At 39.0% G+C, this 22,287-nt stretch overlaps 1 protein-coding gene across 1 annotated transcript in view; it reads left to right on the top strand.

Annotated features, from left to right (window-relative positions):
* The window catches only part of MYOM3 (myomesin 3), a 188,152-nt gene that overhangs the window by 137,923 nt on the left and 27,942 nt on the right, over positions 1-22,287 (top strand). Inside the window, exons 24-28 of the mRNA XM_089688775.1 lie at positions 751-795; positions 2,701-2,837; positions 5,929-6,073; positions 7,591-7,650; positions 12,212-12,279. Of these exons, the coding sequence (XP_089544901.1) occupies positions 751-795; positions 2,701-2,837; positions 5,929-6,073; positions 7,591-7,650; positions 12,212-12,279 (455 nt within the window). The remainder of the gene's footprint in view (positions 1-750; positions 796-2,700; positions 2,838-5,928; positions 6,074-7,590; positions 7,651-12,211; positions 12,280-22,287) is intronic.

Raw genomic sequence — 22,287 nt, forward strand, 5'->3', positions numbered from 1 at the left:
AAGCTGTTCTTTATGTTCCCTATATTACGGCACTTTATTCTTGTACATTCTCTATTCCACACGGCCTAAATATATATTGTATGTGTCTGGTCTTCACTTGACCAGGGATTATGACCAGTGGATTATTAAGTGGCAATATTTTATATTGGGGCTTCTGTTACAATGTGAGCACAGTATTGTGTTGAGGAGTTGTGCCGTATTGAGGCACTATTATATTTTGACACTGTGATATTAAATTCTGATCATGTTTTCAGTAAATAGTGGGCACCTCAGAGCATTGCATAATCTAATATAATAGAATGTGAGCTCTGATGTACTTTTGAAGTTGCAAAACTGTGTATTACATTATAGACTGCTGTATTGTGAAATGAACATTTTATAAAATCTTTTTTCCCTATAATATTGATCATTTGCATTCTGTCAAATCCATATATTTTATTATAAAGCAATGCGTATACTGTACAGTGCTTTACAATATAGTGCTATATCAATGCCCACATAACAATTTGTTCCCTTGTTCTCTAAAAAAAAAAAAAAGGGAGTGGAGGGGGCGGTATTTGGGAAGTGGAGCAGTGTTTGGGAAGTGGAGCGGTATTTGGGAAGTGGAGCAGTGTTTGGTGCTGCATAGAGGGCAGGACAGGGTAGTATCGGCACCTCCACTGAGACAAAAAAGCACAAACAGTGTTGTAAATATACTGTTATTATAAGTACTACAAATCTTTATAACAATATTATTTGTTTCCTTCTTAGAACTAGAGGAACTGATGCGCATAAGCCATGATGTGCGACATCCATGTAAGTGGCTTTTGGTGTGGTATTTGGAGATTAGGCTTTGTCAGTCTTTGAAGTTCATTACAAGATCAACAAGGAAAAACATCAGAATGAAATTTGAAAAAGAATACATGTTGTTTGAACCTGTAAACCAGTCAAAGATGCTATACAGTATGTGTGCTGCTGTAATTACTGTACAAAACAGCATTTCTTTGTCATAAAAAACACTCCTTCCATGAGCAAAAGGAGATTCATTAAAGTAGTATTAAAGTGGTTCTAAAGCAGTGGTTCTCAACCTTCCTAATGCCGTGACCCTTTAATACAGTTCCTCATGTTGTGGTGACCCCCAACCATAAAATTATTTACCCAGTAATTATAATTCATGAGTGTCGTTTTACCTCCAATACTGCTGCTTTCAACACAGTAGCTGCTTTTAACAGAGTAGCTGCTTTCAACACAGCAGCTGCTTTCTACACAGTAGCTGCTCTTTACACATCGGAAATATGTGTTTTTCTGATGGTCTTAGGGGACCCCTGTGAAAGGGTCGTTCGACCCCCAAAGGGGTCGCGACCCACAAGTTGAGAACCACTGTTCTAAAGGCTGAAGGTTTTTTACCTTAATGCATTCTTTGCATTAAGATAAAAAATCTTCTCTGTCCAGGATCACTGTGCCCGAGAGCAGCAATTCTCTCCACTCTCTCTCTCCTCTCTGGGTAGATTGATAGCAGAGGGAACGATTGGCTCCTGCTGCTGTCAATCAAATTCTGTTAGATGGGAGCACAGGACGGGGCTGAGCCCCACTGTCTGTGGCAATGGGCTCAGGCAGTGGGGCTCAGAAGCGAATCCGCACGCATGCACTCATAGGAAGTAGCTTCCTATGGGGGCACTGACCAAAGAAGAAAGAAGAGGAGCCAGGAGTGCCAGCGGAGACCACAGAAGAGGAGTATCTGGGCTGCTCTGTGCAATGGTTTTGTAAGTATGATATGTTTATTATTTAAAAATAATTAAAAGTTTAGAATCACTTTAAATCCTCAGCATGTTTTAGCTTAACACAATGGGCACAATAAAATAAACATTCCCCAGTAAATTATTTGTTAAAATTATTGTTAAAATTCCAATGCTTGCAGTTTGCGATTTTCAGTGCTTCTGGTTCCTGCTGTTTTATTGCTGCTTCGCAGAGCTTTCAATCTTTACAGGACAGAGTTAATAGCAGGGGAGTGCCTTGCCATCCTAGATCCTACAGAGCTGTGCGTTTCTATTAATGCACACAGCGCAGGGAGACACAACTCTAGTCCCTGCATGGAATGATGGCTTCATAGGATGCTGCAAGTTAAAAGAGACACTCTAAAACAGGAAAACTAGAGCAATGATAATGGCACTAGTTTAAACTGGAACATGGGCAAAGATTAAAAGATAAAGAATCTGCATACTTGGTAGGTGATTAAATCCGTTTCTGGAAGTGGTTAAATGTGGGGAGGTACAGATATTAGTCACAATCTCCCCTCCACCAATCACAGGTCGTATTGCATTTAGTAAAAAGAAGTTTTTAAATGGAGAAGGTGCAGAGAGTGTGGCCTCCTGTAACCTCTGTACTACAGCCAGAACTGCAAGGTTCAGCCCTGGATATTTGGTGCTGACAGGATAAAAGTAAAAGTTATATCAACCTCCGCAGCAGCCAGAAATGGGGCACACTTCATTTTCTGTGCAAAAGTACAAAAATAGTTTTTGCCCATACTTCATCTTGAAAGTTTACCTTTTCAGTGAAAGCACTAAAGCATGGTTTTAATAAACAAATAATTGGCCTGTTGAACCACCTATAAGATGCTCAATGCAAATACACCAAGAATGTACTGTAGATATTGTTAATTTGAATGTTGTAAACACACCAATCTTGAGAGAAGTTAATACATTCTAACTCCTATTTATTTAGTGATACAGAAAATCTCAGGCTGGAATGTGGAAGTACTGGAGAATGGGGATGTGCACCTCTGGTTACAAGTAGAAAAACTGTCCTCTGATGCAGTTTTGGAGATGATTCTTAACGACAAAGTCATCCAAAATACACCGGTATTATATTTGCCTCAAACATAGTAATATAATAATGTTTTTGATCATTCTAGGCAAGAATGCAAAACTGTTTATTTTGTCACTTTAGTGGTCACTTTTCTCTCATAAAAATATTGCATTCTTACAACTGTTTACAAATAATGTTTGTAATTCTAGCATTTAGGATACATTCACACCAGCGACTTGGGCCAATGCAAATTGTAGTGGCAGGAATCGTTTCCTGCTGCAACTCCCAGCGGCTGAGTGTGTGCGCCAGCCCCCATTCTCTATACAGACAGGTCGCTGGCGGCCCCAGATACCACCACAGGTAATTGCTGGCTGTGCAGAGAGCAATGAATAACTGTGGCCATCGGTGACCCATCATTATAGTAAACCGCACCTGAGAGCCGCTCAGAAATTCCTGCTGTTACAGTAATCACTGGTGTGAATGTAGCCTTAGTATACTAATTAATTTTTAAGTTCATATTCCTTTATAGAGTTTGATGTGTATACCTAGGTCTGCTTTTTCCTTAAGGGCAGAATAAGCATTTAAAAAAACCAATTGTATGGGAAAAAAAAGATAATATACTCCTGTTTATTCCTGCCAACGAGCTACAGGGGATTGGTGAGCTCTCCAAATCAGTGTTGGGAGTGTTCTATCAGTGGGATTTGAAGTACTCTACATTCCCTAGATCTGGCAGGAGATAAAATGACGTAACTGTTGCCTAGATGCCAAGGACAGAATCCAGAAGAAAGGTAAGTATTATCTAACAATTTTTCCTTCAACAGTTTTTCTTAAAACATTAAAAAAATGGACCTTGCATTTTATATGTCATATAGGTCTGCTATAAGGCTTGGCACTATTGCATTGTGGAAACATGCACGGTAACACAATGTAACAGAACCGACCCCAGACTGCACTTGGGTATTTCCATTAGAATACCGTTTCCCCGTCCGAACACTGACAACAGGCACCACAGCTGACCATACAAGACTAGACGACAACAATCTTGAAGTAATCCAGAAAGTAGACTAGTTTATTTTAACACAGATACAAGATATATACACTAAAGGGGCAAATCCCCCCTCCCTGCATAATGTCACATGGCCGGGCAATCTACATTTAGTAACAAGATACACACAGGTATTCAAACTTCACACCAGCACACAGTCCCATCAGGAGGGAGGGCTGCTGGAGACACCCCCCCCCCACTAAGCTAATACACATAAACACATACATCCCATAATAGTTTGCTCCCAAGCAAGACAAACAATAGAACAATGGGATGCAGCCACACAACACCAAACAATCCACAACCACCACCCTACCTATCTCCTAGACATGTCTACACAATATTAGGATAGATCACCCTGTACCCCTAACAGGCACAGGGTGACTTACACATAAGAGGGATATGGGGAGCTGAGACAGGGGTCTCCCCACCTCTCCAAAGTGAGTTGGGTTCCATGGGCCCCCCACCCAAAGTAACTCCCGTCACACACAATGTTCAACAGTTGGCATTGGTGCTAGTAACTTGCATTGGTGCTATATTGTGCCATGCATTCTGAATGGCACGCCAACACACCTTGCCGACACGCATGCATTGTAGCATTGTGCCCTAAAGTGTTGCAATGCACTGACAAAGAAGGCGCACTTTTCTGGGACATTGAGGGGTGTTGTCAGCCCATTCATTTTGAATGGGCTGCCTAATATAGTGTATGGCAAAAATGCACAATACAGCACCTACATTAGTGCAATGTACCCCAGTGGTAAAGTGTAAACCTAGCTTAAGTGATACTCTTTATTGTTTTCTTAGGTTATTAAAGATGCAAGCTTGTGAGACTTATTGGGTTCTTCCCTCAGGCATGCTTATCACTAAAAATCTGGATTGTGCATTAATCAATAGTGCAATATTCTACTTTTACAAACGCTTTGATTTATTTTTTTCCACATTTAGCAGCAAACAAATTGTCCAACAAAATGACAATGACTGGCTGGGACAATCTCTAATACTGCTGGGATGCTATAGAAATTGCAGCAATACTTTTGCATAATCTGCATGGAAATGTGCAGAAAAATGTAAATAAAGGCATGTGAATAATTAAAAAAAAAAATTCATATAATACAATCATTATATGTAATATCAGACTGCGTACCGTTATGAGAATACTATATTTTTCACAACTTTAGTGCTTTCATCGTATGCAAGTGTAAAGACGAAAAAGATCTTAGGATATTAAAAAGCCAAACTGAAAAACAAAATGTTTCCCTGCACAGAAAAAAGCACAGATGTGAAAGTGTTTAGCCTGCCATTTGCGTTTTAGTTCTGTTTAGTCAATCCTGTGAATTATAACCCCTCTGTTACACTGAATAACCATTCAGATAAAGACTTTATGGAGACCAGGCATTTGGCCATTTCCCATAGATGCCTTTCCTCCAGGCAGTAGAATTTTGGTCGAAAAGACACTTGACGCTTGTAAGCGCATGTAATGTGTTTAGGTGCATCAGGCATTTGTGCATTAATTCATTTTATTGGCCAGAATAACAATTAATTCTGGCTATTAAAATCAATTAACACTCAAGCGCTAAATGCACCTAGAGTAAAGCGCATTTAGGCACATTTAAACTCATTTAGGTGTGTAAAGCATTTTTTTGCCAAAATGCTGCTGCTCCTGAGCACGCTGGCAGTGGGGTTTTTTTTCTGCCTCTAAACACCCCTGCCTCTAAACTCTTCTAAACTCCTATGTGTGCATAGAAAAAAAAAAAAGCCAGACGCCCCTAACAGCTGTGTTAAAAAGGTCCAGTGTGCATGGGGACGAAATCCTGTTTTTCCTGGTTCAACTTTAAAATGTCTTGTTTCACCTCTCTGCCTGCATAGTGCCCAGTAGACAATGAATCACCAGTGTGATGATGCCATCTCTTTATTCATCTGCAAAGCTTAATGAAAAAAAGGAGACGTCTCTGATCTACATATGCTATGTGGTGTGAATTAGAAGGCTGTGCAAACACGTTTTACTGTACTTTGGACACAGCCACAGAACATAGTGTTATATTGAATAAGCCCTGTATATTTTGCTTTTTTGCTTTTTTTTCTCTTTTGTTTTGTTACAGAAACGAAAAATAAAATTTGACAAGGAAAATGGACTTATTGAAATACTTAAGGAAGACTTTGGTGAAGAAGATAAAGGAACATATACTGCAAACCTAGTAGATGGAAAAGCATCAAACCAGTTCAGTGTTACCCTCACTGGGGAAGGTCAGAAACCACTGTATATTTGTGTACAGTGCCAGTCAAACTATTTTATATCAGCAAAAATAGTGTTTTTGCACCAGGTTACAAGTATATGATGGCCTACATGTAAGGATATGATTGTTTGATATAATAATTGATTCTCTAAAAGGATCACTTCTAGAAATTAGTTGCACCAAACAAGTCTTCATTTTTCATGATATGGAATCATGTTTGCATTCAGTTTACTTAATGCTTTACATACTGTACATTCACATCAGTAACTGAACTCAAGGAGCTTACAGTCTAAGGTCCCTATGTCACATACGTACACAAAGACACTCACATAATATGATCAATGTAGAAAAAAGCTGGTTAACCTACCAGTATGTCTTTGGATTTGGTAGACAATCCAACTAAATCTGACCAAACTGACCATTTCTTTGATGTGTTACATATAGATATACAGTATATATATAAAAAATTTTTTTAAATAAATATATATTATTTATATATATACAGTGAGGAACAGATGTATTTGAACACCCTGCGATTTTGCAAGTTCTCCCACTTTGAAATCGTTGAGCGTCTGAAATTCACATTGTAGGTGCATTCCCACTCTGAGAGACAATGTGATTTCCTGAATTTTTTTTTATAATTCTGTCTCTCAGAGTGGGAATGCACCTACAATGTGAATTTCAGACCCCTCCATGATTTCTAAGTGGGAGAACTTGCAAAATTGCAGGGTGTTCAAATACTTCTGTTCCTCACTGTATATATACTGTATATATACTTACATATAGTTAGTAAGGTAGAATAAACTGTGTGGAACAATAGCTAATAAACAACATGTGAACTTTTTTGAGTGTAACTGTAATTATCTAGCTTGCATAACTTATAGGTGCTGTAAAAGCTCTTCATTTTTTTTATTTTCAAAATGTTGTGGCGAGATGTCTCTCTAACTGCTCAAGAATGATAGGTGAGGTGTCATCTACCCACTTGTAAACCCTCACCTTTTAAAACAACCCATTCAGTTTAAAATAGAAATAAAAGGCAAAACATTTGTAGGTAGATATAAAAAACATTTTAAATACCTTTTTTCCTTTTTATAGGTGATCACATACCCTCTAAGCTCCATATGCAGCTGAGAACAGAGATGTGGGGGATGAGAAACAGCAGAACACTGAACTTCCCAATGAATGGCTGTGCGTTGGGGGGGTGGGTGGTTGGGGGTGAGCAGAAGCCTGATCATTGGAGGAGAGCACACTGCTGAGCTCCCAACACAGCTAGAGAACTTGCCACGCTTTACTCTCATGCCTAATAGAAAAGCAGAGGGTTTCACACAAGAGAAGGATTACAAAGAGAGCAGATACTTTTTCATACAAGTATATGGTACAGCAGGCACAAATCAGGAATATATAATGCTGGGTTTACATACTCTTTAATACTCACAAACTGTTGCTTGTATTTCATTTTTGTTATCATATAGTGGCAATGTGACACTCTGACCAATTTTTCTCACAGAAAATTTTTTTTTTTCTAAGATTTTGATAACATTTATGACGAATCCCAAAAGAAGAAGAAGGCATGGAAAAAAAAACAAGGTAAATCTGCATAGGTACAAAGACCGCACTCACAACCAAGAAGCCATCAAAAGACAGAGCAGTGTGCCGTATGTTCTAATAAGCAACATAAAAATCATACAAACTAACTAAAAGGCAGCGTTAAATTTAAAAAAATTATCTTGATATAAAATATTGTGCTTTATTATATGAGGTCTGTTCGGAAAAAGACCAGCCATTGTTAACCGCTTCCTGCCGAACGCATATATGTGGCCTCTCGGCTGCTGGGCATTAAAGTTGAGTGGCCACATATATGCATACCTATGTAAACATTTTATTGTGCTCAGAGCATGCTCCCTGGGCTCTCCCAGCACAGTAACTGGTGGGTACAAGAAAGCTCTCGATGCATGCTTGCGATCAGGAGAGTTCTGATCATGTGACTGCTGTGATTGCCAATCATAGCGGTCATATATTCAGAATGTGTGCCTCCACCTCCCAGCATTTAGAGGGCTGGGAGGCAGCAATGGGATAGGGTTAATATAATGAGAACGGTTTTCCACGACATTGATGTAACCTAGCAGCCAAGGAGAGTGGACTGGATTGCACATGCCTGAACAATGACGACTTCAAAGTACGTCAGTGTGGTCACTAGATGCTGTTGAGTGAGCATGTGTACTGTGCGGCTATCGCATTCAAAATTACTGAGCGAGTAGAACAATGAATCTGCACCAGATTTTGTGTTAGGCTTGAACATTCCTCCACGGAAACTATTGGGATGATTCAGAATACTTTCAGGGACTATACAACGAGTGCAGTACAAATAAAAGTGTGGTACAAACGCTTCAAAGATGGGCAAAAATTTGATCCATGTTCTGGAAGGCTTGCAACCAGAAGAACAAGCAGAATACTTGAGAACGTTGAACGTGTACAGGCTGCAATCAACAAAGATCAGTGACTGACAATGTGAGAACTAGAAGCCAAATCCCAAAAACTGCAAGATTTTCTGTGAGGTCTCAAGGTGCCTACTTTGAAGGGGACTGAGGTGTCATTGTCCTATATACACTATCAATATTTCTTGTATCTTCAATAAATGTCTCTATTTTCATATTACATGGCTGGATACTTTCCGGACAGACCTCATACTTTGTGTACATTGTAGCATTGCATGAGTTTTGCAGATGCATTACACTTAACACTTTATTGAGATTTAGCACTGCCTTTTAGTTGGTTGGATATTTATCATACTCATATTACTGATACTAATACTGATACTGCTAATGTTCAGTAAATATTACAAACATAAAGAAACTTAGGTTCAAGCAGGGGCGGACTGACCATTTGGAAACTTGGGCACTGCCCGAGGGCCCGGGGTCAGTAGGGGGCCCCATGAGATGCCCCTGGCACCTTTTTCATAGGCTTTTTTGAGTTTGGGCAAGGACACAGGGGCCCCATGATCCCCTATTGCCCGGGGGCCCCATGAGTTGTCAGTCTGGCCCTGGGCTCAAGGTCAACAATCTCATATAACACACTATTCTTTTGGGATATACAGTACATGAAAATCCTATCAATTAATGATAAGCAATAGGCTGGAGTATAAAAAATTGTAAACTAACAATTGGCAATTGTTAGTTTACAATAAATTTTCTTTCATAATGTCTACACTTAGAGGCGCCTTTTTCTCTTCCTCATTATTACAAACATGCATGCTTTCACATCCTGATTGTATATATTTAAAGCAGATGTAAATCCTAATTGGATGACATTCAGCTTTCTAAAGCACTGGGTATCCTAAGGCCACTTTCACACGGGTGTTCCGTTTTTTTTCATCAGTTCAGTCACGTTTTTTCCAAGAAAAAACGGATCAGTTCACATCCGTTTTTCATCAGTTCCCATCAGTGTTTTATCAGTTTACGTCAGTTTTTCATTCGTTTACATCATTTTTCATCAGTTACATCTGTTTTTAATCCGTTTACATCCATTTTTCATCAGTTTACATCTGTTTTTCATCCGTTTACATCCGTTTTTCATCCGTTTACATCTGTTTTTGTCCGTTTACATTAGTTTTTCATCCATTTAAATCCATTTTTTGTCCATTTACATCCGTTTTTGTCTGTTTACATTTGCTTTTCATCTGTTCTGTTTTTCATCCGGAAAAAATAGGGTTTTCTTCTGTTCAAAAAAACGGATGTTAATGGATGCGGACATTAAAGGATGTAAACATCATCCGTTTACATCTGCTAGTCTACAGAAATACATGGGTGTCCGTTTTACATCCGTAAACGGACAGATGAAAAATGGACATATGAAATGCCCATGTGAAAGGTGCCTAAATAATTACAGTTTTTTTTTTTTTTTTTTAATACTGTTTTCAACTTTATTTAATCCTTTTATCTCAGTTCTGCTGTTCTCCAGCTGCCTGCTTGTCTTCGTGTCTGCATGCTTGTGCTCCAGTGATGGCTTCATGCCATTGCTCATGAGTGGCTTACTGATAGTGAGAATGTGCCTGTGCAATAAGCTTCTTCAACATGACCACTTTCAGTCTGCACTGGAAGCACTTGTGACAGAGACAAATCAGAGAGCAATTGTGAGACAAGGACAGAGCGCTGTCATCTCCTACCCAGAAATCTGTAAACAATTACCTTCATGGCAGGGTTACCAGTCATGAATTTTTAATGAAATTAAAAAATTCAAAATTAATTTTAACATTACATTGACATGTTAAAATTAATGTGAAATTTTAATGACTTTGTTTAGATCTACTTTCTGAACCACCTTACCGCATGATCAGTTGTAATTTAGAAACCTTATTCAATGTGGGAAAGAGAAGTGTGTAAAGCACAATAGCTCAAGGCAACCAATGGCAATAGAATTTTTTTCAAGCAGAAATCTGGGAAAATTTGTTTGGTTCATGCAGTGGGGCTGTGCTGGCTCTGCACAGGTCAAATGCTCGTTTTGTTTTAGGGGAGAGGACACCAAAGATATACTCACCTGATCCACTGATCCTTCCCACACAAGACCGGACCTTTTGGTTCCTGGAGGTCTGGAAATGTGTGCATATGTGTGAGCATAGGCTTATTGTGAATGCGGTTTTAGTTTGGGAATAATTGTATATATTTTAATGCACATTTTCTAGGCACAAAATTAATTTAGCGGGTCTGGATGAAATTTTTACAGCTTTTAATTAAAACTAGATGATTCAACGATGGCAAGATCAAATGGTCTGCCGAATTATTTTTCAGATTTGCAGTATGAACATTTCAAGGAAATTCTGGTGTATGGCCAGCTTTACTGTTTGCACTGATTATGCACTCCAGCTTTGCCCTTTGAACTGCCTCCCTGAATATGCACATAAAAATCATTTATTAACTTTTTTAATGAACTATACTGTAAATGGTACATTTAAGTCCAGTGAAAGCAATAGAATGTAATACTGTGAAAAAGTAAGCAAACGGGTGACTGCAGTAACAAGTGCTTCAGCACCCATGGCCATAGCTGTTACATGCTTAAGGTGGTTGTGAACCCTTACATATACCCAGTGAAGTGACTTGCCTCAGGTGATACACAGAGATTAATCAAATCCTCCTACATAAGTTGTACATGTTTACCTGCATTCATTTCTTCTGTAGATAATTCTGAAAACAAAAAGGTGAAAGGATTTCCCCTGGGCTCCAGTAGCAGGGGTGAGGATCTAAATTACACACTGCACAGTTAAGGGAGAAGAGCTGTGCAGTTGTGATTGGAGGGAAAGGACACACCCCCTCCTTACACAACAGAGAACAAGTACAACTGTGGCTGTTGATCATAGGCTGTGTGCTGGAGCTTCCTCCCTTGTCAGCTGAAAAGCTGTCAGAAGGGACTCATACAGATAACAGAGGAACAAGGCAGAAGACAGAAATCACAGTCACAGCTTTGGATAGAGACATGTACACAGTATAGAAGGATGTGTTTGTTCTGATTTCATATCTGACTTTTACAACCACTTTTTTTCTCTCTCTCCCTTTTCTTCATATCACACCAGTGGAGGCGTCATTGTGTAAACTACAACAGTTGAAAAAGGCTTTTATAAATATATATTTATATACAGTATATTATATATATTTAATATACTGTTTATATTTTGGATGATAACCCCATAAATGATTATTGCAAAAAGGTACCAAGGTGTCCAACAAAAATGGCAGCAACAGGAACTATAACTGCCAGGCTGCTTGAGCAATTGCTGCAACAGTTATTTGTGAATGGCAGGCAACTGATTTAAGTACCCCTGGCAATAGTATGGTTTGCCCCAACCCCTGTGACAGTCACTTTTACTGGACAGCATAATTAACATGTAAATGTGAAAAAAAAGATCTAAAAATAAAGGCTTGTGAAATAAAGAAGGAATTTGTATACTAAATATTATCATTACATAACATATATTAACCAAATACAATTGCCAAAATACATTTTTTTCACTATTGGATCTTAAATGAAATACAGGCATAAATGATCTAATGATGAGTAGTGGGAATGTCACAGGAGCCACCATAAGTACAAATGCTCAGACACAGTTCACCATTGTGCCAAGCCGATCCACAAACTAGTTAATAAATTTATGTCCTAGGACCGCATTTTGAGGAGCAGATGCAGTGGAAGGTCACAGAAGACTGTCATGTTATTATGATCTGTAAGGTAGGACATTTTGTATATTTTTCTGATCATCATGAACATATTCTAATTTGAACAGTATTCTGTTCAGTAATGCCCATGGCACAGTTGCAATCCTGTCGCAGTTGAGAACTCAAAATGATTGCTAAAGTATGCAGAGAGAACACCCATCTGTGTTTCTTTTTCTGGATTGCTCTCTTGCTGGCTGGATCAGTGAGGTCTAAAATGCTTATATAACAAAATGTTCAGTTACTATAAAAATCATATGAATCTACCTTGTAGTTTTGTGTACAAGAAATGCTAAAAAACAAAAAAGCAAATAACACTCCAAAACAACTCTTGGTAAAGTCCTCTACAGATGAAATGAGTTGGAACATTGCTTAATTAATGGGCATGTGCAGGCTGCCAGTGAAAGGAGCTTTGCTCGGAGGTTACACATAGCGGCGGCTAGAAATCGCAGCTGTCCGCGGTGTTTATGCATAGACCAGGTAGCTCTGAGAAATGCTCATTTGATTTCTGTGCTTGTGAGTAATATTTTAACCACTTGCCCTCAAGAGGATTTACCCCCCTTCCTGACCAGGCCTTTTTCTGCGTTACGGTGCTGAGTTACTTTAACTGACAATTGCGCGATCATGTGTAAAATCAAATGGGGCGCCACACCAAACCTAAATGTGAAAACAGGAGAAAAAAGGGAAGCAGCTCTATACAGTGTAAACTACTCTGTCGAAAAATGTTCTTTTTTACAAGGTGCTCACCCCACTAAAAATAAATTAATTCCCAGTCTATGGAAAGTGCTAATATCATTAAATTATAATCAAAACATAAAAATAAAAAGTGTCCATAAATGAAAGTCCATCCATTGATTTGTCATTCACTAATGTGCCCTATAACCACTTGCACTCCTGAGAATTTACCCCCCTTAATGACCAGGCCTTTTTTTTCTGTTTGGCTCTGCACTAATTCAACTGATAATTGCGCGGTCATGCAATGCTGTACCCAAACGAAATTTACGTCCTTTTTTTAAAAAAATAGAGCTTTCTTATGGTGGTATTTTATCACCTGTGCGCTTTTTATTTTTTGCGCTATAAACAAACAAAACACAAAAATTTTGAAAAAAACGATATTTTCTACTTTCAGCTATAAAAAATATATCGTAAACTCAAAGTTAGTCATAAATTTAAGCCAAAATGTATTCTGCTACATGTTTTTGGTAAAAAAAATCCCAATAAGTGTATATTGATTGCTTTGTGTGAAAGTTATAGCGTCTACAAACTATGGTATAGATACTGTAATTTATGCCTTTTTTTACTATACAGCGCTGCACTAGTTTAACTGACAATTCCGCAGTCATGCAATGCTGTACATAAATTAAATTTACGTCCTTTTTTTCCCATAAATAGAGCTTTCTTTTGGTGGTATTTGATCACCTGTGTGCTTTTTATTTTTTGCGCTATAAACAAAAAAAATCACGAAAATTTTGAAAAAAACTGTATATTTTAATTTTAGCTATAAAAAATATATAGTAAACTCAAAGTTAGTCATAAATTTAGGCCAAAATGTATTCTGCTACATGTTTTTGGTAAAAAAATCCCAATAAGTGTATATTGATTGCTTTGTGTGAAAGTTATAGCGTCTACAAACTATGGTATAGATACTGCAATTTATGCCATTTTTTGCTATACAGCTCTGCATTAGTTTAACTGACAATTGTGCGGTCATGCAATGCTGTACATAAATGAAATTTATGTCCTTTTTTTCCCACAAATAGCGCTTTCTTTTGGTGGTATTTGATCACCTGTGCACTTTTTATTTTTTGCGCTATAAACAAAAGAACCATGAAAATGTTGAAAAATAAAACGATATTTTCTACTTTCAGCTATAAAAAAATATATCGTAAACTCAAAGTTAGTCATAAATTTAGGCCAAAATGTATTCTGCTACATGTTTTTGGTAAAAAAATCCCAATAAGTGTATATTGATTGCTTTGTGCAAAAGTTATAGTGTCTACAAACTATGGTATAGATACTGTAATTTATGCCTTTTTTTGCTATACAGCCATTTTGGCCACTAAATTTATAGGTACCTAGTGCGACTCACGGGAAAAAGAGCGCCTGGCTGTCAGGGACTGCTTGAACCGCTACAAAAAATTTACCGACAAGTGCTAACAGAGATCAAGCCTGATTCTGTGAACACTGCGGTTTTGTGTGTAATGTATCAAGTGACAGTTATCTACTGACACTGCACTTGCTGGGGGAGAGGGGGGGGGGGTGTGTAGGGGCTAAACGCAGGTGCTGGCAGGTGTCGGGACTGATCCCGCTAACGCTGTGTTTTTGGGGATACCATAGTAATGTGAACGCTGGTATAGCGCTGATCTGATCAAAGATATTGATCCAATCAGACACTATACTAGCAATGGAGGTTTAGCGTGCAAGTGAGCGTGTTCCTGGCAATCAAGGGGTCAAATGTGATTACTTGTGTACTAGCGGCAATCTGACACTATCTGGGAGGGGCGCTAACTGACGCTAACACTATCGGAAGTCGCCAGTGACACTAATACAGTGATCAGTAAAAATCTGTTCACTGTAATCAATGACACTGGTGACAGTGAAGTGAAGGGGTTAACTGGGTGGGGGGGGATCAAGGGGTTAAATGGGATTACTGGTGTACTGGCGGGCAAATTGGCGCTATCTGTGAGGGGCGCTAACTGACGCTAACACTATCGGAGGTCGCCAGTGACACTAATACAGTGATCAGTAAAAATCTGTTCACTGTAATCAATGACACTGGTGACAGGGTAGTGAAGGGTTAACTGGGGGGGCGATCAAGGGGTTAAATGGGATTACTGGTGTACTAGCGGGCAAACTGGCGCTATCTGGGGGGGGCGCTAACACTATTGGAAGTCGCCAGCGACACTGATACAGTGATCAGTAAAAATCTGTTCACTGTGATCAATGACACTGGTGACAGGGCAGTGAAGGGGTTAACTGGGGGGGCGATCAGGGGTTAAATGTGACCTAGGTGTGTTCTAACTGTAAATGTGTAGTGCTTTACTCACTTTTACTGTGTCTTCTTCTCTCTCTGGGACGGAATGTGCCCAGGCAGAGAAGAATGACATCATATCCTGTCCTGTGTAACTGTCAACACAGGACAGGATAGGACCGGGACCGATCATCCGATTTCAGCTCGACATCACTGGCTGAAACCGAATGATTGATCCCTTGGGGATCAAATGGTGACAGCTGCGGGTGCTTTTCCGCAGCCGTGCTACCCTGCCACCGTTTTAATGCAGTGGCTGGGTGGCAAGAGGATAAATTCCACTTGTTGCTGATTCACCACCACTTACATTAAAATTAAATGCTTACCAGATCCATAGGCAGGAAGGGGTTAACATCTGGGGTGATCAAAGGGTTACCTGTGTGCTGTGTGCTGTTTAACATTATGTGCTGTGTGTGTTTTACTAGGGAGACATGCCTAGTATTTCTGTGCAGAGAAATACAAAGCAGCATGTCCTTGCAGGAGAAAGACCTGTGTTGTTTACACACAGGTCTCTCCCCTGTCAGTTTTACATGGCAATTGCCGGGTGCTGGTGGGGAATCTCCAGCCACGATTCGGTGATTAACATCCCTAGCCGCCAATGGCAGAGCGGGTAGGGCGGGGCTCCCTACCCAGAAATGCAAATCACGTATATATACGTGATTTTGCGTAGCCCTGCAACCCAGTAGCAGTACTTCTACTATAGGGCAGCGGGAAAGTGGTTTTATTGTTGGCTTAATACAATTCAAATGTTTTAAGGAATTACACTATTGGGCTGCCTTTTTCTCTTGTAAATGAATTGCCTTTCAGTGTCCCAAAAGATGTATATGAGTTGTTTTTGCCAGGAACAAAAAAATTTTTTTTTTTAAATTTCTTCATTTTTTTTTTCAAAAAATTATGACATAAAATTACAACTCCAAAAAAACATTTGATACCTCTTACTTCGACTGTCTACTTTACAAAAAGCAGTTATTTGGGGATATTTGTACTGTCCTGGAGTTTTCGGGCCTCAAGAAGTGAGATTGGCCTCCAGTACATCAGGATTGGTCAATTTTCAGATATACTGTATATCCCATAGTCTGTGGACTTTCCTACAGGCTAAATAGTATACACTGATTTGGGTTATTTTCACCAAAGAAATGTAGCAGAATACATTCTGGCCTAAATTTATGAAGAAAGATTATTTATTTGCAAAATCTTATAACAGAAAAAGAAAAACGCTTTTTTTTTTTTCAAAATTGTTGGTCTTTTTGTTTATTTAGCAAAAAATAGAAAACACAGTAATGATTAAATACCAACAAAAAGGAAGCTCTATTTGTGTGAAACAAAATTGTAAAAATTTCATATGCATGACCGCGCAATTGTCATTCAAAGTGCAACATCATTGAAAGCTGAAAATTGTCCTGGGCAAGAAGGGGTGAAAGTGCCTGGTATTGAAGTGGTTAAAAAACTGTAAACTGATCACAGAAAATTTGGACTTCATTAAATTAATTTTGCACGTTCTTTACACAGTGAGCACTTTCTTTTCATGTGAAAGAGTAACTATTGATGTTTTACTATATCCTGCAGCTAGCGAATACTTGCAAGTAGCAGGATTGCAATTGTGACATTGGTCTAAGTTCACTGGTGCTCAGATGGCCAATGCCATTTAGAGTTGACTTTCAGGTTAGGGAGATTGTTATTGAGGTGAATAATGCTTTGTGTTTTATTTCTCAGACATTCCAAAGCCAAGATAGTTTGTGTCTTTACCTTTCACAAAGCTATAGTAAGGTGCCATTCTTTCCCAGCTGAATCACACAATTATTTAGTTATTGTACGTTATAAAGAGTGCATCAGGGCAGTGAAAGCTGTTGACCTGTGATTTCTGACTGAGGATCAGAGAAATCAATCTCTGAGTAAAAGGTGCAGTTTGCTAGGTTTTTCTGGAAATTCTAGAGATTAATTAGTATTTGTGGTAAAAATAAAAAATTGTACATTCATTTCCACATTGTATTTAAATTATTTCTAGCCTAGTCTTATTAGTCTAAATCAGGGGTCCTCAAACTTTTTAAAAAGGGGGCCAGTTCACTGTCCCTCAGACCTTTGGAGGGCTGGACTATAGTTTAAAAAAAAAAACTATGAACAAGTGTGGACACAGTACAGGAGATGACCAGAGACTGCGGACATGCAACGGCGGCGGGAATACTCTGCCGGCCGCTCCATAAGACACACAGACATTTCCCCCCAAGTGTGTCTTATGGAGCGAAATATACGGTAAATGCAGGACACCTTCATTGGTTTCAGTGGGAGGAATAGTGCCCCATCATTGGTGTCAGTGGGGGGAATAGTGCCCCATCATTGGTATCAGTGGGAGGAATAGTGCCCCATCATTGGTATCAGTGGGAGGAATAGTGCCCCATCATTGGTGTCAGTGGGAGGAATAGTGCCCCATCATTGGTGTCAGTGGGGGGAATAGTGCCCCATCATTGGTGTCAGTGGGGGGAATGGTGCCCCATCATTGGTGTCAGTGGGGGGAATGGTGCCCCATCATTGGCATCAGTGGGAGGAATAGTGCCCCATCATTGGTATCAGTGGGAGGAATAGTGCCCCATCATTGGTGTCAGTGGGAGGAATAGTGCCCCATCATTGGTGTCAGTGGGAGGAATAGTGACCCATCATTGGCGTCAGTGGGAGGAATAGTGCCCCATCATTGGTGTCAGTGGGAGGAATAGTGCCCCATCATTGGTGTCAGTGGGAGGAACAGTGCCCCATAATTGGTGTCAGTGGGAGGAACAGTGCACCATCATTGGTCTCAGTGGGAGGAATAGTGCCCCATCGTTGGTGTTAGTAGGGGGGGAGGAATAGTGCCCCCTCGTTGGTGTCAGTGGGGGGGAGGAATAGAGCCCCATCATTGGTGTCAGTGGGGGGGGAGGAATAGTGTCCTATCATTGGTGTCAGTGGGGAGGAGGAATAGTGCCCCATCGTTGGTGTCAGTGGGAGGATTAATGCCCCATCATTAGTATCAGTGACACCAATGATGGGGCACTATTCCTACCAATGACACTTTACTTGCTGACCCATGTTCCAGCATGGTGCTGCTGCAGCCAGCATACCTGGTTGCAGCAACACCATCTGCACGGCTCACTTACCGGGCAGTCAGCTGTCCTCCATTCACTCCGGCCGCTCCCTCACGCAATGTTTGCAGGGCCGCTCGGCCCCCGCCTCCTCGCAGGTGATTGGCCGCCTGTGTGCCTTTCCTCAGCTACAGTTCTGGCGCCCAATCACCGGTGAGGAGGCGGAGCAGAGCGGCAAATACGCCCCTGCTGGTGTAGCGGCAAGATCGCTTGATCGTCACTGAAACTGTGACATGTGCAGATGCGTCAGGGACACATCTTCATGGGGGAACTGATCTTGCCGCTACACCGGCGGGCTGGATAAATGTCCTCGGCGGGCAGCATGTGGCCCGCAGGCCGTAGTTTGAGGACCCCTGGTCTAAACGATCTTGAAGTTTGTAAGCTTCCTTTGTGAAGATCCCCACATATTTACTTCTTTGAATTCTGTGACATGTACTCACTATACCCTGTGAGCAGGCACTGCTGTGTCATACATTTCCCAGAGCCTGCCCTCTGAACTACAGAGGTGCTGAGAGTTTCAGGAGGTGTAGTCAGTACAGGAATTACTGTTTGCAGGAAGCAAGGTACTATGGGATATGTAGTCCAAAAAAATGCAATGTAAATAGAAGAGGAGAAGCTGCAAAGCATGCAGGGAATTCAGGAAGTATTGGAAAGAGATGACCAACAGACAGGCAGAACTCATAACATGAAAGATATTTTTAAGTAAGCTTATACTAGATTGTCATAAATTACAATTATCTGTATTGTTTTTATCAGGGCAGTAGGTTATTTTTTTTCCTGGTATTGGGGGGGTTCAGCCTAACACTAACAGCAGGAGAGTCTTAAAACTTGATAAAACTTGAACCCAGTCATTGTATACACTGTATCATATGGCATAGTCCTTGAACTCAAAAGATATTCTTTAATTACTGTGCAGCAAGTAAGCATCTAATGGCTTTCAGTGGAGTCAGTAAAGCTCAGATCATGAGACAGATTACGACCAAAAAAAATTACTTCCCTCTCCAAGATTAAATCCCCCCCATACAGATCTCCCCTCCTCTCACTAGTATGTCCCCTCTACCCAATAGAGATCTATTCCCCAGTATAGCTTTGATTTGCTCTCACCAATACAAGTCTCCCCCTAGTACAGATCTCTTTCCCATACAGCTACCCCCTGTACAGAATTCTTCCCCCAGTACATAATCCCCTCCCCAGCACATCTCCCACTGGTACAGATTTCTCCCAGTATAGATCCCCCCTCCTGCAGTACAAATGTCCCCACCTGTACAGAATCCACCAAGTAGGAATGGTTATCTGGAGTGCTGGAGGCACAGCAACTGTCAGTACTAGCTGACATCACCAGACACTCTGGTTTGGACCCCCCTATCCACAGATTATCTACGCCCCTGACTATTACAATACTGATATTATAGAATGAAAGTGCATGTTGTGACTAGGGATGAGCGAATCGAACCAGGCGAAGTGGAATTCGTTTCGAATTTCAGGAAAAATTTGATTCGCGGCGAATCCGAATATTAGCATACTTCGGGTGCGCGAATCGGATTTTTCCCGATCAGCCGGCAAAAGTGTCCCTGCAGAGAGCTCCGCTATTTCTGACAGTTCTCTGACAGTTCCTTCACATTTACAGCGGTTGAAACATTGTATCTATTTGTTTCCATTTAGGATACAGATGTTTTTATTCGGAAACAGATACAATGTTTCAACCGCTGTAAATGTGAAGGAACTGTCAGAGAACTGTCAGAAATAGCGGAGCTCTCTGCAGATACACTTTTTGCTGTACTTCTTCTTCATGAAAAGAAGAATGAGAAGAAGAATGAGAAGAATGAAAAGAAGAAGAAGAATGAAAAGAAGAATGAGAAGAAGAATGAGAAGAATGAAAAGAAGAATGAGAAGAATGAAAAGAAGAATGAAAAGAAGAAGAAGAAGAATGAAAAGAAGAATGAAAAGAAGAAGAAGAATGAAAAGAAGAATGAAAAGAAGAATGAGAAGAATGAAAAGAAGAATGAAAAGAAGAAGAAGAATGAAAAGAAGAATGAGAAGAATGAAAAGAAGAATGAGAAGACGAATGAAAAGAAGAATGAAAAGAAGAATGAGAAGAATGAAAAGAAGAAGAATGAAAAGAAGAAGAGGAATGAAAAGAAGAATGAAAAGAAGAAGAAGAAGAATCTTTTCATTCTGCTCATTCTTCTTTTCATTCTTCTTTTCATTCTTCTTCTTCTTCTTTTCATTCTTCTTTTCATTCTTCTTCTTCTTTTCATTCTTCTTCTTCTTTTCATTCTTCTTTTCATTCTTCTTCTTCTTCTTTTCATTCTTCTCATTCTTCTTTTCATTCTTCTCATTCTTCTTCTTCTTATTTTCATTCTTCTTCTTCTTCTTTTCATTCTTCTTCTTCTTTTCATTCTTCTTCTTCTTCTTTTCATTCTTCTTCTTCTTCTTTTCATTCTTCTTTTCATTCTTCTTCTTCTTCTTTTCATTCTTCTTTTCATTCTTCTCATTCTTCTTTTCATTCTTCTTTTCATTCTGCTTTTCATTCTTCTTCTCATTCTTCTTTTCATTCTTCTTCTTTTCATTCTTCTTTTCATTCTTCTCATTCTTCTTTTCTTCTTCATGAAAAGAAGAATGAGAAGAAGAATGAAAAGAAGAATGAGAAGAAGAATGAAAAGAAGAATGAAAAGAAGAATGAAAAGAAGAAGAAGAATGAGAAGAAGAATGAAAAGAAGAATGAGAAGAATTAAAAGAAGAATGAAAAGAAGAAGAATGAAAAGAAGAATAAGAATGAAAAGAAGAATGAAAAGAAGAAGAAGAATCTTTTCATTCTTCTCATTCTTTTCATTCTTCTTTTCATTCTTCTTCTTCTTTTCATTCTTCTTCTTCTTCTTTTCATTCTTCTTCTTCTTTTCATTCTTCTTTTCATTCTTCTTCTTCTTTTCATTCTTCTCATTCTTCTTTTCATTCTTCTTCTTCTTCTTTTCATTCTTCTTCTTTTCATTCTTCTTCTTTTCATTCTTCTTCTTTTTCTTTTCATTCTTCTTCTTCTTCTTTTCATTCTTCTTCTTCTTCTTTTCATTCTTCTTTTCATTCTTCTTCTTCTTCTTCTTTTCATTCTTCTTCTTCTTCTTCTTCTTTTCATTCTTCTTCTTCTTTTCATTCTTCTTTTCATTCTTCTTCTTCTTTTCATTCTTCTTCTTCTTCTTTTCATTCTTCTTCTTCTTCTTTTCATTCTTCTTTTCATTCTTCTTCTTCTTCTTCTTTTCATTCTTCTTCTTCTTCTTCTTCTTTTCATTCTTCTTCTTCTTTTCATTCTTCTTTTCATTCTTCTTCTTCTTTTCATTCTTCTTCTTCTTCTTTTCATTCTTCTTTTCCTTCTTCTTTTCATTCTTCTCATTCTTCTTTTCATTCTTCTTTTCATTTTTCTTCTCATTCTTCTTTTCATTCTTCTTCTTCTTCTTTTCATTCTTCTTTTCATTCTTCTTTTCTTCTTCATGAAAAGAAGAATGAAAAGAAGAATGAGAAGAATGAAAAGAAGAAGAAGAATGAAAAGAAGAATGAAAAGAAGAATGAGAAGAATGAAAAGAAGAATGAAAAGAAGAAGAAGAAGAATGAAAAGAAGAAGAAGAATGAAAAGAAGAATGAAAAGAAGAAGAATGAAAAGAAGAATGAAAAGAAGAATGAAAAGAAGAATGAGAAGAATGAAAAGAAGAATGAAAAGAAGAAGAAGAATGAAAAGAAGAATGAGAAGAAGAATGAAAATAAGAATGAGAAGAATGAAAAGAAGAATGAGAAGAATGAAAAGAAGAAGAAGAAGAATGAAAAGAAGAAGAAGAATGAAAAGAAGAATGAAAAGAAGAAGAAGAAGAATCTTTTCATTCTTCTCATTCTTCTTTTC

This window comes from Staurois parvus, unplaced genomic scaffold (genome assembly GCF_062004578.1).
Source record: "Staurois parvus isolate SC_StPar_1 unplaced genomic scaffold, SC_StPar_1.0 ptg000454l, whole genome shotgun sequence".
In the NCBI taxonomy this organism is placed as follows: domain Eukaryota; kingdom Metazoa; phylum Chordata; class Amphibia; order Anura; family Ranidae; genus Staurois; species Staurois parvus.